General features: G+C 40.0%; 1 protein-coding gene across 50 annotated transcripts in view; it reads right to left on the bottom strand.

Annotated features, from left to right (window-relative positions):
- CLASP2 (cytoplasmic linker associated protein 2) overlaps positions 1-15,976 on the bottom strand; it is a 121,101-nt gene that overhangs the window by 96,557 nt on the left and 8,568 nt on the right. For 49 of the 50 annotated variants that reach the window (XM_083577585.1, XM_083577603.1, XM_083577595.1 and 46 more), the window contains exons 3-6: positions 12,058-12,161; positions 8,555-8,646; positions 8,202-8,277; positions 7,013-7,110 (exon numbers count right to left, since the gene is read on the bottom strand). In XM_083577585.1, the coding sequence (XP_083433711.1) occupies positions 7,013-7,110; positions 8,202-8,277; positions 8,555-8,646; positions 12,058-12,161 (370 nt within the window). Of the gene's footprint in view, positions 1-7,012; positions 7,111-8,201; positions 8,278-8,554; positions 8,647-9,324; positions 9,433-12,057; positions 12,162-15,976 lie in introns of those variants that run through there. The other variant, XM_083577612.1, reaches the window with a different exon arrangement.

The raw sequence follows: 15,976 nt of genomic DNA, 5'->3' as shown, positions 1-15,976 counted from the left end.
GAATGCTCAAAAATATGGTGCAAATGATACTCACTGTGTATCAGTAGTTAAGTGGCACCACATCAAAGTATTATATCTGAAATCAGTTCGCTTGGAAATATAATTATTGAGTGAACTGATCTGGGTTAGTTTCCACTTTAAAAGACAATGCATACACAACCCTACTGGAAATAGCCAGACTTCTAAGGCTACAGTGCTTGCATTCCTTGAAACCCTCATTTCAGTTTGAATCTCTCAAAGCAATGATTAACTTCAAAAAAACAACAACAACAGCAAGAGTAACAAACATGTGATTGGTAAGTGTTCAACATTACTGCTTCTTGAAAATTCCTCAAAAAAGGAGAAAGGAAAGTGTTTACATTTTTAATAAGTCAGTTTTTTGACCACATAGACAAATGGAGTCTCGCAAGAGCAGGTGCTTCAAACCTTGGGGAAGTACTTATAGCAAAAAAGTTGGAGGGCAATGTGGTTTTTATTCTTATTTTTAAAACTCAAATGACCAGAGCACTGTTGAGGCAATTGAGAAGCCTATCTTCCATCTTGCAGACTGCCATTCAAGGGCACTTTGTGTGTCTATTTAAAGATGAGTTGTTTACCTGTAACCAATGTTCTTTGTGCTGTCACACACATAGGGTTTTTTTTGCATTTCTGTGGATGAACTCTACAAAAGTTCTAGAGCAGGAATGAGGACTCTCTGGCCCTTCAAATGTTGCTGAACTACAGCTCACATCAGCTCTAGAAAGAATGGGCTTGCAACGTCTGGAGGTTCAAAGGTTCCCTGTGCCAGTTCTAGAGTGTTAGTCTGAAAATGGAAAGGAAAGCTGTGATACCCTCTTGGAGAGGAAGGAGTCTACCTTCTCGAGGTGGCACCATGTGAGGCAGAAATTTGAAGGGGTATGTTACTGAATTTTGTTGCATAGCTGAAGAGAGAGCTATTGCTGGTCCCAAGTAATGGAGTCCTATGCATCTATGTGGAAGGGCGCAAAAATATGAGAATACAATGGGTGAATTAAAGATCGTATCAAGCAGTACAATGTTCTCAACTAAGGGGCTCGTATCTTAGGAATGGTTGGAAAGAAAGTACTTTATGTGGTATGATGTTTCCTTGTGAAACAATGATCCAAAGGATATCTCAATGTTTAATGATGTCAAGTCTATCTAAACAGTTAATCATAGCGGTGTTGTGGTCTAAACCACAGAGCCTAGGGCTTGCCAATCAGAAGGTCGGCAGTTCGAATCCCCGCAACGGGGTGAGCTCCCATTGCTCAGTCCCTGCTCCTGCCAACCTAGCATTTTGAAAGCACACCAAAAAGTGCAAGTAGATAAATAGGTACCACTCCGGCGGGAACGTAAACGGCGTTTCCATGCGCTGCTCTGGTTCGCCAGAAGCGGCTTAGTCATGCTGGCCACATGACCCAGAAGCTGTACACCGGTTCCCTCGGCCAGTAAAATGAGATGAGCGCCGCAACCACAGAGTCGTCCGCGACTGGACGTAATGGTCAGGGGTCCCTTTACCTTTAAAATAGAATGGGGCATAAACCCCAAACCATAGTCTTTGCTTTGTGAAATCTTACCACTGAAAGGGAAGTTTTCTGTCCCTGTGTTAGTTTTCTGAGTGAAGATCTCATTAATTGTTGGATCTTTAGGTGGTGTCTGGATGCGTGGAACTCATGTGTTACTTGACTAGCCAATTTCTCTATCTTTCTGTAACTGATTCAGAACCTGCTTTTCATGAGACACTCTTCACAGAGCACTATTATAAAATATACATCAAAGCACAAATAAATTATGTTTTAACACATCTCTCTCACATTACTGCTAAAATCCAGCACCAAACCAGCCCAAGGCAACTTAAACATACAAAACCAGACCATAACACAATTTGTACAACACAATTTATAACGAACCACTAAAGGCTGTAATGAAAAGGTGGACCTTCAAAGTCCATCTGGAGTATTGAGAGATAGGGCTTGCTTGATCTCATGTGGAACTGAATTCTTCGCATGTGGGGCCACTGCGAAGAAGACCCTGTTCTGTGTTGCCACCAGCCCAATTGCATCCACAGGTGGGCACATAGGCAGGGCTTCTGAGAAACATCTTCAAGGATTGGACTGGCAGGTTGACCTGGGTGCAGGGAATCTTTTAAGCAACCTAGTTATAAACCATTTACCACATCTTTGGAAACATATCACTAACCAGGAAAACTGGTATAATTTGGTGTAATATGCTCCAACTGCCTCTCCCCTACCAGTAGCTGGACAGCTGCATTTCTACCAGTTCAAGTTTCTGAAAGACGCACTTCCAAAATTTAAAGGCAACACTATGAATAGAACATTACAGTAGTTCAGCCTGGATGCTACAGATGCATGCATAGCCATGGATAACCAAGGTACACTCCTCCAGGTAGAGTCAAAACAGAGGAACAAGCTGAAGATGATAAAAAGAACCCTTAGCTATTACTGCCATCTGAACGTTCCCATTTGGTTCGGAGTCCAGCATTACTCCTAGTTGCACTCCTAGTTATTCTTTAGGGGGAAGTGTAACCCTATCCAGAACTACTTACAAATCTCAATCTAGGGGAGTCTCTTTCCCCATACACAGCGCTTGGATTAATCTTCAACTTGTGCCGTCTCAAGGCACAAATTCAGAAGTTCAACAGCCTCCCTAGGACCAGCAGATGGAAAAGACACGTGGAGAAGTCACATCTGCATACTGATGGCACTTTTGTTTGAACCTCTGGGATGGCTTACCCCAGTAGTAAATGCACATGCTGAACAGCATAGAGAATAGAATACACCTCTGAGGAATTCCACAGGCCATTGAACAACAGAAGTCTTCTAGCACCCACATTTTCCAGGAAAAATCAGAGCCACCCCTCTAGGCCCAACTTAAACAAGTCTAGCATACCGTATTTTATGGTATCAAAACCCACAGAAAGGTCCAGCAAAACAAACAGCGTTACACTCTCGTCATAAATCATCTACCAAGGTGACCAATGCTTTTTCTGTTCCCACGTTCCCAAGCTATATATGAAGCCGGATTAGACATGATCCAAATATTCAACACTGCCTGGAGTTAGTTGTCCAGTTACCACTAGCTCCACAAAGAAGAAATATTGGAGACTAGGCAATGGTCTCCCAAGCCAATAGATCTAAATTTCAGGTTCTGAAACTAATAGGAAGCAGAGTATCAGGTCTTTTAAGAATGTTTCCAGAGCCCCTTTGTGCAGGAACAGAACCTTCATATGTGGGACTGTACAATTCTTCAGAAGAGTCATTCTCCCCTTTCCATTTGCTCTGCAAGTCCCATAACAACAGAACACAATTCTAGGCAAGTCATATGTATTATTCAATTTGGGAAGACTCAAGCCTTTTTTCCTTGACTTAGGTGTTCTCAAGACAACTTGAGAATTCACATCCTGTTCAAAGTGTACAGAAGTCTTGCGAAAGTATTGAATTCCAGTGCATTATTTTGAAATCAACATGAAATAAACATGGCTATATCCAGATATTTACACAACAAAGATGAAAAGAGGCTGCTGACACCAATGGTGTTTTTTAAAAAATCCCTATAAATGCTATACAACTGGCCAGAATAATCTTGCAGTTTCACCATTTAATTCAAATTCAGTTTTGAGGTGGCTGCCTTGCTTTCCCCTTTACTTTTAACAAATTACTAGGAAAAGGCTAACAATCTAATATGCACACTTATCATTTTGAGTTTCACCAAATGCCACCACAGCTGAGTTCTACGCACACACTTCTCCTCTAAATGTCAAATTGTATTTGACAGCAACCTGTAAAACTAACAAAATGTTGACTACTAGATTATTGTAATTTACTTAGTTTTAGATTAATGTAGTGCAATGCCATCCAATCACAGACAACTTACTAAGATAAAATTTATCAGGCACATCCATGATTTTATGGATATCACTACCTCTCAAGGAATAGAGTATTACTTTTTACTATACATAGTACAAATATACATCAAGACAATTACACTACAATTTGTTTCAACTACTACATTATACTTTAATTACTATGGTAACAGTTTTGTTGTTTGGCTGTTCTAACTGGTGTGAGGAGCAATAGAAGAATATGGCTAATGCTCTCATATCTGGCTTGCAACTTTTCATAGTTGGCCACTGTGGGAAATAGGATGCATAGGCCTTTCATCTGATTCAGAGGGCTTCCTTGTATGTTGAAGTGATAGCTGAAGGAGCATACATGGAAGCTTATTATAATTTGCAACAGGAATGAAGGATTTCTAAGAATTTAAGTAGGAAGAAAAAACTTATTAAGATCCAATGACTGTGTGGGAATGGAATCCTTTTCTGTTTTGCTACTGAGAGGATGAATTCAGGCATCTTGCATAATAATCTACCAAAACCTGCAGCACTGTAAAATAGTGGTGCTTCTACCTCTGTGTGTTCTTTTGCATACAGCATGCAAACACAAAGGTTAGTTTAATGCAGGCTTCCGCAACCTCGGCCTTCCAGATGTTTTTGGCCTACAACTCCCATGATCCCTAGCTAGCAGGACGAGTGGTCAGGGATGATGGGAATTGTAGTCTCAAAACATCTGGAGGGCCGAGTCTGAGGAAGCCTGCTCTAATGGGTTCATTAAAAACACATCTTGCTTATTTTGAGTGGGAAATTATACATCTTATTTTTACTCTCCAAATTTCCGGTTCTTCCATTTCAGATCTCTTCCAAGTCGTCCCCCCAATTTCCCATCTCCACACTTTCATGATTTCAAAGCTCTATTCCAACCAGGAGAAGACCCACACATGCTGTATCTCCCACTTGAGTGCTGCTGCATTACTGTGGCAGAAAATGCTGCCTTTCTGGATCAGATAAGACATAGATCTAATCTTAGAAAAAGATTTCTGAGAGTCCTCTTTAAATTACAGTTAATTCAGGGATTGGGAACTCGAGGCCTTCCAAATGTTGGGTGCCAACTCCCATCAGCATGGCCAACTGTCAAAGTTGGAAGCTGCCGCTGAGCAACAACCACAGGTTCCTCTCCTTCATAAAGTAAATATCTTAAGCTAAAGCAACCTGATATAACTGCATTAAAATGTATCCTATTGTCACAGCGGCCAACCAGAAGCCTATGAGAAGTCTGCAAATAAGACCTCAGCACAACAGCACGTTCCCCTCCTATGGTTTCAAGCAACTAGGATTCAGAAGCATACTGCCTCCAACCATGGAGGCACAATACAGCAGTTGCGGCTAGTAGCCTTATCCTCATGTATCCTGCCCAATCCTCTTTTAAAGCCATTTATGTTGGAGGCCGCCACGATCTCCCATGGGAATATATTCCATAGCTTGGCTACGTGCTATGTGGCAAATATCTGTATCTTGCTTTTGTACCTAGGAGCTCAAATATGCCTATGTTTTCCTCCCCCTTTTATGTTTGCTACAGCCCTGTGAGATAACTAAGTTAATATGTGTATATAAGCAGCATTTGTCGTCAATAGATTGTGATGGGGGTGTGTGTGCAAAGTACCCAACCAACATAAAAAGGTAAAAGGTAAAAGGTAAAGGACCCCTGGATGTTTAAGTCCAGTCAAAGGTGACTATGGGATGAGGCGCTCATCTCGCTTTCAGGCCAAGGGAGGAGGAGTTTGTCCACAGACAACTTTCTGGGTTATGTGGCCAGCATGACTAAACCATTTCTGGCACAATGAAACAGCATGAAAGAAGCCAGAGAGCACGGAAACACCGTTTGCCTTTCCGCCGTAGCAGTACCTATTTAACTACTTGCACCGGTGTGCTTTCAAACTGCTGGGTTGGCAGAAGCTGGGACAGAGAAACAGGAGCTCATCCCATCACGTGGATTCGAACTGCTGACCCTCTGATCAGCAAGCCCAAGATGCTCAGTGGTTTAGACCACAGTGCCACCTGTGTCCCTCCAATCCACATAGTGCACCAAGTCCAGGAAATCCTACTGGCATCCCCGGTGATAGCACATATGGATTAAGGGGAGAGGATGAAATATACTGAACTGGCTTCCTGGTGAATATTCCAAATTCTCAGTTTAGGAAGGGGGAACCTAAGAGAATCAAACAGAGGTTTTTTTTCCACTGAGAAATGTTTTGGCTACAGCCACAGGTCATCACATATTTTGTCCCATAAACATTTCCCCTAGCCAGGGATATCTCAGTGGTGTGAGATAGATACCCTGAGCATGCTTTTTGCCAGTTTTCAAAGCCAAAGTTAGGGGTTCCCATAGTGGTGCCATACTGTTGGCAAGTTTAGATGCCTATGCTCCACAAAATTATCTAATCTTCCTTTCAAGTGACCAAAGCTAGTGGCTGTTACCACCTCTGGTGGGAGCAAATTCCACAAATTAACTATGTGTTCTGTTAAGAAGTACTTTCTTTTGTCTGTTTGGAATTGGCACCAAGTTCTATGAGAGAGGAAGAAAAACTTCACTATCCACTATACCCACGCCAGGCACAATTTCATACGCTTCTGTAATGTCTCATCTGACTTGCCTTTCTCTAAACTAAAAAAACCAACACCAATATATGTGAGCAAAGCACTAAATACTGTTAGATTAATACAATTTAGACTATTCTAACAGTTTACCTGTCCCACTGCCTGTTTGATTATTATTTCTAAGCTATACCAATAAAACTTCACATATTTGCTAGGTTTCTTGCAATTTGAGGCGTTTACATTTTAACTGGACAGCAAATAACTAAAAGGTTGTTTATGCAGTCTTTTGGCACATTATTCAATCACAAGCAGTGACCAGCACAATTCTGGTTTGTTCATACAATGCACTCTAGAAACAATGGTAAATTGTGACAAAAATTTTTATTTTTATTTTGTTTGCTTCAGTGTCTACTGTTTCCTGTTTTGAGCAAAAGGTGCTACAGTGTGCACCACTGAACAAAAGTATATATACATTTGACCTCAAAAGCTAGCAAATGTTAGAAAAGTTTATGCATATAATCATAGCAAGATAGGTATTTGTACTAGCCATCATAGCTAACTCACCTTGCAGAGGGAAGTCCCCTTTTGTTAAGATCAACTCTTACTTTCTCTCCTACATGCCTATAAATCTCCACAATCGCCAATATTGCAGCATCTCTCACCTGCGAGCATACAGAGCAGGTATTAGAACATGGCAAGAATATTTAAAGGTATGACAATTAGCACACTACGCTTAATGCCTAATATTCTAGTTTTTGCTCATTAATATTTTGCTTACCCGTCAATAATTCTAAATAAAATGAAGGGAAAGGGTTTAAACAAGACTGCAAGTTTAAGGAGTCAGGTGCATAATTGCTAGGTCTTTTTCAAACACATTGACTGTCTAGTCTGAGGCTACAGAAAGAGTAAACTGTTGCAAAATGCATGTCAAACTCAGACATCTTTATAAAAGTTAAGCTTCTCTGCTACACTGTGCTGCTCTAAACAATATTGTTCCATACACAGTCTGCTTTCTTACTGCAAGCATGTCTACTGCAGTGGGAGGGGGGAAATATCAACTTATTCACTGCAAGGTATTATACAATGCATTTCTTATGCTTAATTTCTCTGTGACATACTATTGTAGCCATGTTCGTTTAGCTACCATGTTCATTTCTGTTTGATTAAAAAAAAACCCAACCCCAACCCTGAAGCCATTTCTTCTTGTATGGTCCTCCCCTCCCACCCTCCAGCCATGCCTCTAGAATTTTAATTATGCATATATTTATTCTTAGGGAAGATAGAAAAACTTAACAACTCTCTTATCTTGCAACCTATGACTAACAGGAAGGGATGCAGGACAAGAAAGAATTTGGTAAAGTAAATAACTCATCACCTACTCTGAAGAATGCATTACATTTATTTAGGAAAAGACATATTTCTAGAATTTTATACAAGACCACTTAAATCTTTGAATACATAGGAAAAAGCCAAACATATATTTCCTAAGCCAAGAGTTCCATTTAAAAAATTGCCTCATTGTTCCACAACAATGGTAAGTTTGTTGAAGATACCTCCTCTAGTTTCATGTGGGAAATGAAAAGAAGTTCTGCTTTTTGGTCTAAATTTCTAGGTATTCTCAAAATTCTAGATCTTTAAGATTCACCAACAATCTCCTACAATCCTCCCATTATTGACAAACTCATGTAGTAAGAAAACACAGACAGTAGAAAATCAAAAGAAATGTTTTTTTGTTGAAAGATTACAATCCTACCTGGCTATTGGAGTCTCCAGACAAGATGCATAAGTGTGGTACCAGTTTGTTGAGAATTAATGATTGTGCACCAAAGCTAGGGGAGGAAAAGATCAGAGCAAGTGTCATTTCTCACCTCACGCACAAAATATCAGCCAACACTACCAGAAGACAGCTCCAACTATCCTTACAATCTAAGGACAGTTTAGATGAACTCAAGAGGGAAAGTTGAAAGCAAATTAAGAGTCTGATCATTGCTTTTCATTTTAAGGGTCTTTTTAAAAAGGACTAATCCCTAGAAAAAGAACCTGCACCACAGGAAAGGGATGAACATTTATTTCAACAGCCTACTTCAATAAAAATAAAATACATACGTGTTTAATGTTGCAATAAGACACAGACACACTCCTTCTCGTGAACGATAGTTCTTGTGTTTAAAGCCAGCAACAAGACGTTCCCATACGAACTATTAAAAATAAAAGGTAGGTTAGGTTATTGAATGAAATTGCATACTCCATGACACAAAATGTAAATTCTAAATTAACACAACCAAAATTATTATATTTATTGCTTTGGGACAAAAAGTTCAGATCAGGCTCTTTTACACCTACTCCCATTTTATTAATATATTATTCCCATATATTAATACTGGTATAAAACAGCATTTAATCAATTAGTTTTCAGAAACTGGAGACAAAATAAGAATAACAACTGAAATATCTAAATCGATGTGTCTCTCATATTAACCTTTCCCTGCTTAAAAATATCTTCCCACTGTGACTTTAATATGTCCCTCCCTCATCCAGATATTTACAACTGAATTTCTTTTACATTTGATTTTTTTTATTTAAAAAATTCCATTAATGTATTTTAAAAGTATTTGTTTTGCACACTTATACTTCTGGTTCTATTTGCCCTCCAATTTCAGTGCTGTTTCTGTTCTTCAGTGAGCTTCTGTGATGATCGCCGTATCTTTCTTCTATTATGAATTTCTTGGGCTACACTCATTTGCTTCCATGCATGTTCTTCTTTCCATGTTTCACTTGCCCTTATTAATTCCTTTCTTGCTTTTATCTTTATAATTCTCAGCCTCCCAGGAGCTCTGCTGTATCGCAACTGCCAATGCTGTATACTTCAGACTTACAAGACTAGATTTGCAACGATATTTCAAAGCAAACAGATTCCAACTGCAATTCCCTTCAGCTGCAATGCTGCCATTATAATCTCAGCCGTTCAGCAGGCATTCAGGAGAAAAAGGTTGCCTAGCAACTGCTGCACAGTGAGCAAGAGCACATTTCCCAGACTGCAGCATTTTATGATTTAGACCCTCCCAGTATTCAAGTCATGCTGTAGAATGAGCAAAACAGACAATGTCGCATGTATATATAGGCTACAATGCATTAAATTATACATTGTTTTTGCCTTTAAAAGACTTGGAGAAAAATATTAGGGTAAGCTAGACCACTGGTCTTCAACTGGGGGTCAGGACCCATTTGTGAGTCCTGGCTTGATCTGAAGTGGGTCTCAACAGGACCATTACCACCATGCAAATTTATTTAAGAAATGGGTCCCAAATGGATGCCTGGGTTAAAAGTGGGTCTTGGGTCTTAAAAGGTTTAAGATACCTGAACTAAACAATACTGAATATGTTTTCCACAATGATTTAAGCAGCTAAAAGCAGTGCTGAACCATTTTTCACATTTCTGCATTAATTCACAAAAAAATGCCACCTAAAAATTCAGTGTTTCAACAGTGTTATGTTGAAGGTAGTAAGTTGATTTCAAGAACCCCCCGCCAGCATTTAGCAGGCATTAGATGTTTAATTTAAAGGCTGGTCATTCCTCAGAAGCATTGGCCTGGCACAAGCCCAGCTGGAATTTATGCAAGCACAACACTTGGCAACAAGGAAAAGAATAGTATTTTACGTTATAATCAAATACTATTTTTTGGAAGGGATCACAGAACAGACAGACAGACAGACAGATAGATGATAGATAGATATTCAAAAACATTTTCAAAAATGCACACAAGGACAAACCAGCAAAATTTTGCTTATTATAAACAAAATTAGCTGCAGCAATTGCAAGTCCATCAGTAAACAGCATTTTCCTTATAACATTTCAAGCATGTTCTCAGAAAATTAGTTGCTATATAGAGAAAACCATAAAAAATAAAATGTCCAGCAAGTTGAACATGAAATAATACTATACAATTTATGTTGCCCTTTACAACTCTCCATGGCATTGTCATGCAGATTGCTATGCCTTTAGGGTATAACTAGATTCTCAGTCCTGCAGTGCTTTTGGGGGGGGGTGAGCAAGACAAGAATGTCAGTGGGGAGGGAAACAAGAAATGGAACTTGAAACTGATTGCTGCAGCTTGTACTGCTACAGGAAAAACAGAAGTGACAAAATGGAGCCTAAACAAAGGGAAGTCTGTAAGACACACACAAACAAGTCATCTACGCCAAAAAAGCAGCATGGTTAGAGGAGAAAAAGTGTGCCTCGATTTTACACTGAGGAGATTAAAAAATATGAAAGCTAGGATATCATGCAAACAAACAGAAACCCTGTCGTGAAAAACTTAATCTACTAAGAAGTCCAAGTTATCAAGCACCATTGTAATAGACTACAACAGGAGTGGCTAATCCTCTTCAGCCCAAGGAACAAATTTGCTGTTGACCAGCCCCCCAAGGGGTCCTTCCATTGAAGGTCATGGCCAAAGTGGAAGTGGGTATCATCATGGCTGCTGCTCCCCCTCGCTCCCACCAACACTGACAGACGTGCATACAGAATACAACATCCACACACTCATCCCCATCCAAAGGTCTCCAACAAGTCCAGTCCAGTACTGCAATTTTTCACCCCATCACAGAGCTTAGAGGAGAGAAACCACTCCTAGTTCTGTGATAGAGAGGATTTTTTGGGGGGGAGGGGGAACGTTAAACATTTTGGCAGGCCTGATTTGACATGTGGGTTCTGCCTCCATGTCTGAACATAGTACAGAGAGTTGCACAATATGCACCGCCTTAGAACAGCGCTCCATGCTGAACTTGAATTATCTGACATATGACGTCAGGAAGTTGATGGAGGGTTGCCCCTCCCAATTGGCATACTGGCCTTTTTCCAAGTTACATATGCTCAGACTAACGTGTAACCAAAGATGTGTAACTGCATCATCGTTACCTTAATGCAGGATGAAGACATTCAAAGGAGAGCAGGATTCTTGTACCTTTGGCATTTGTGTGAAAGAAAGATTTTAGTGGGTACATCCAGAGTTTGAAACTCCCATTGTTCTAGGTGCGTTTTGCGACAAGGAATTTCATTAGTGAGAGCTGTTTCTGACCTCTGGGCGCAGTACTGTGCCTAAGATTTCAGATTAAAAATGCAGAGTGGAAGGAAAGGAGGACCTTTTTCTGCCTCCCCACTTCCAGCCACTCTCTGAAGACTGGAGAAGAGACCTTCTTAAGAATATTAGGGGGGCGGGCAGGGGAAGCATGGCTTTGATTTTTGCAGTCTTCAGATGAGGACTAGACCATATGAAAAATGAATACAAGATTTTAGCTGCAGTTCATTCATTTTCAGCTTTGTGTTTTTGCTATAAAAAAGTGTGCCTAGACATTCCATTGTTGCTCCCATAACCTAGGTTTAAGGCGTTATTTAGTTCCTAGGTTTCATATCTCAGTTTCTATCACTGGATACAGCTTTTCACATGTGGGTAACAAAAACCACACCAGCTGAGATTTCTTCTGCTGCACAAGTATAAAAAGGTAGAGGAATTCTTCCCTTCTTTGTTACAGGTTACCCTATCATAACAGAGCATTTTACAGAACATAAATAGATCTGGAGTACTGTACAAATTTCTGGAAATATCATACCATTGGCTGAGCTGCCTGGTCCATTAATTTCAATGCAAGATTTTGTGCTTGATCTCGAACTTGATCTTTGGCATCTCCCATTCGATCCATCAAAACTATAAGAACTAGAGGACAGAAATAAGAATTAATGATATATATGGAAGGCAAATTCTGAATAAAATTATATCTGGTAACTAACTGTAAAAGTGATTCCACCTCATCCAGTCCCAAGTTTAGTAAGAAGATCACTGAAGAAGGCTGTACTGCTTTAAGGTTTTTTAAACTGCTTTGAGAGGTTTTTTTTAAAATAATCAAGAGGTATATGAATTTTATGAAATAAATAGAAAGTCCCTGTACATTTTCACACTGAACATTGGGCAAAAGTGTACTAATTACTTCTCTATACAGATCTGTATGCGCGATCAGCTTTCTACACGTCCTGTTTGTAGAAAAGCACAAAATATGGAAGCCAGTCTCTGAACATATAAAATCCAAGACAAAGTTATTGATTTGGAGTAAGAATTCTAACCTAGCTATTGCTGTAACAACTCCAAAATCTATTATTACATAGACAACGTCTTCTTACCAGTTTCTATCCCCAAATGCTAGACAACACCAGGCCCTAACCATATCCAGGGACTTTTGACCCTAACCCATACTCAGGGACTCATCTGCCTAAGCTGTGCAAGTTCATAAAGACTGCATATTTATTTTCTTATTTTTTCCAATAAGAGGAGGAGATTCAGAACCAGAAGGCAGGAGGGGAGCAATGCAGGCTGAAAAGGTAATCAAACACATAATGTTTGACTAGTTAATAAGACTTAAGTTCTGAGGAAGCCATTAATTTGTTATTGCTTTTAACCGTTGTGTTGAAATGTCTGGCCCATTGGTAGAAACTTTAAAGTTTCAAGGGTTCTTTAAATGCATTCGGATAAAGCTGTAGCTTCAACAGAAAAAACAAACCATGACCCAAGGCACCTGATGACCTGAAACTGTTACACAAGTATGAGTTTGAATATTTTCACACAAGTCTTTTCTAACACTACTTTGTCGTGATATATCATGACTTGGAACCAAACATGCCACCACATAATAAACGTATTCACAAATATCTTTGCTTACTAGTGCTCATTAAAACTGGAGACTCAGCTAAAAATGATGTCAGGCATGCAAGAAAATCTTACCTGTCTGGCATTCTATACACCCAGGTTCAAATTTAATTTTGAACATAGAAGCTAATAATCTAAACAGGACACAGACCCCATGTGTGCTAACGCAGCATGTAGTGACACAGCAGCATGTGCAAATGAAGTACGAAGTACATAAGGCTGAACATGATTCCCTTCTCCCATCTTTGCTGGACCTTCATATTCAAGCAGAGATAGAATCATAGAATCATAGAGTGGTAGCAAAACATCTCTGACCTTTGAGGAGCTCCAGTGAAAGCCGCAGCGTGATCAGCTGGGTGGGGTACTTACAATCTTACTCTCATAGAATCATAGAGTTGGAAGAGACCACAAGGGCCATCGAGTCCAACCCCCTGCCATGCAGGAAACACCATCAGAGCACTCCTGACATATGGTTGTCAAGCCTCTGCGTAAAGACCTCCAAAGAAGGAGACTCCACCACACTCCTTGGCAGCAAATTCCACTGTCAAACAGCTCTTACTGTCAGGAAGTTCTTCCTAATGTTTAGGTGGAATCTTCTTTCTTGTAGTTTGGATCCATTGCTCCGTGTCCGCTTCTCTGGAGCAGCAGAGAACAACCTTTCTCCCTCCTCTATGTGACATCCTTTTATATATTTGAACATGGCTATCATATCACCCCTTAACCTCCTCTTCTCCAGGCTAAACATGCCCAGCTCCCTTAACCGTTCCTCATAAGGCATCGTTTCCAGGCCTTTGACCATTTTGGTTGCCCTCCTCTGGACACATTCCAGTTTGTCAGTGTCTTTCTTGAACTGTGGTGCCCAGAACTGGACACAGTACTCCAGGTGAGGTCTGACCAGAGCAGAATACAGTGGCACTATTACTTCCCTTGATCTAGATGCTATACTCCTATTGATGCAGCCCAGAATTGCATTGGCTGCCCAATACTCTGCCCCCCTCCTTATTCAACTCGGAACAAAGACAAGCCTCTGCACTCAGCAGACAGCTGTAATGCTTGGTGTGGGGGCCTTAATTAACAGTACTGGGAAGGGAGTTATGTGATGACACTATGTAGTTCCAGAAACACAGTACAGAAAATATGATGGCTGCCTGGCATAGAGCAATCTGATTTTTTTTCTGTACAGTGTTGCTGGAAACCATGCAACTTCATAAAATGCTTTGCCCAGGTCTATTCATTAGAGATGGTTTTTAGCAATGGTCACAGGTGGCTGAAGAGTGCAGGGGCTTGATTAAAACATGGAAGGGGGGAAGAAATGGGAAGACCGCACAGCCACGTCAAAAGATAAGCCCACCCCACCTGACCTTATGAGAAGAGTTCTTCCACCTCCACCTCACTCCTTGAGATCATCTAATGTTCATTTGGCTCAGTCCTAGAACTACCTTCTTAGTAAATATTCAAATACTACTTCTGAAAGCATCTTCATTTAAGATTGTTTGGGGATTGCTTAGCCATTACACACACTTTGAGCTATGGCAGCAGTGAGGAACCTTTGGCTGGTGAGCCTCATTATATCTATGAGACCTTTTTCTCACGTGCCCAACATCTAACATAATCTGTGGTGGCAGAGTGGGGCAGGGAAAGACATGGCAGAGGTGGTGTGGATTCAAGCTGTGCCTGCAGACCGACATTTTCCTTCTGTCAGTCCACAAAGAGAAAACATCTACTTATGGGTGTGGTTTGAATCCAAACCACATCTGCAAATGGACTTCAAAGAGACTCCCTCTCAGCACCCATCAGCTGATCAGTGTTGAGAATGAACCCCTGAGAATATGTCAAGTGATTGATAGGTGGGCGGCACAGCCAGATCTAGTTACCACACTGGAGTTAATGGGAACTATGTACACAAGAGAGTTTAATTTATTATTTAGGACAAATGCACTATTAATTTCCATTAAAAACAGTATTGCAAATTTCCCCCACAACATCCAACTAAGTGTTTGCTTAGTGCAGTGGTTCTCAAAGGGGTTTGCGTGCCACAATAGTGTAGGAGGAGGGGTGGCAAGCGTGCCGGAAAGATTCGATGGCAATTAAAGAAAGATTTAAACAGTATAGTATAGTACTAGTATTATTAGTATTAGTATAAATTTACATATATTTACTTGTAGAATATTAATAGATATCTTTTCAAAATCAAGCACTGTTGGTTGTTTCTTTTTGTTTTTCAATGTATTTCTTATTAATAAAAAATTCAGTATGGTGCGAGCAAATTTTATTCTGATAGTGTGGCCTGGAAAAAGAAGTTTGAAAACCACTGCCTTTAGTGGGAATTAAGTCCATGTAAATTCTTTTAACATCCTCAGGAATATTCCTTAAGCTCTAAACAAAGCATCAAACAGAAGAACAGAAAAATTCCATTTACACCCTCAGACAAGTCAAACATTCAAAGATTCAAAAGTAGTATTTTATGAGTGAAAAGTTTTAATCCTAGAATAATGAAGCTAAGTGGTACTTAATGTCATAACTGATCTTGCATGACCAAAGTCATGCTGTGATTTGATCTGAATAAGATTGGCAGGCTGGAAAGAGAGCCCTTTAAAAGTACTAATTAGAATTTCCTCATATGAACACAACCTCTATTAAATCAAAACCAGGCAAACACATATGCCCACAATAGTGAACTGGAAACTTTTTCAAAATCTAGTCACTTGGCAATGTTATGCTAGCAACTGGAATTCTTCCTAGTCAATCCAAGTTTATTAATGCACAACCCAGAGGACCTGCCATCTTAAAAGTTGCTAAAACAGTATTACACACAATAAATACATCACTCC

Source organism: Podarcis filfolensis (genome assembly GCF_964270895.1).
Source record: "Podarcis filfolensis genome assembly, chromosome: 12".
NCBI classification, from domain to species: domain Eukaryota; kingdom Metazoa; phylum Chordata; class Lepidosauria; order Squamata; family Lacertidae; genus Podarcis; species Podarcis filfolensis.
The sequence above is the reverse complement of the archived record's forward strand: the minus strand, read 5'-3'. Positions and strand labels throughout refer to the sequence as shown.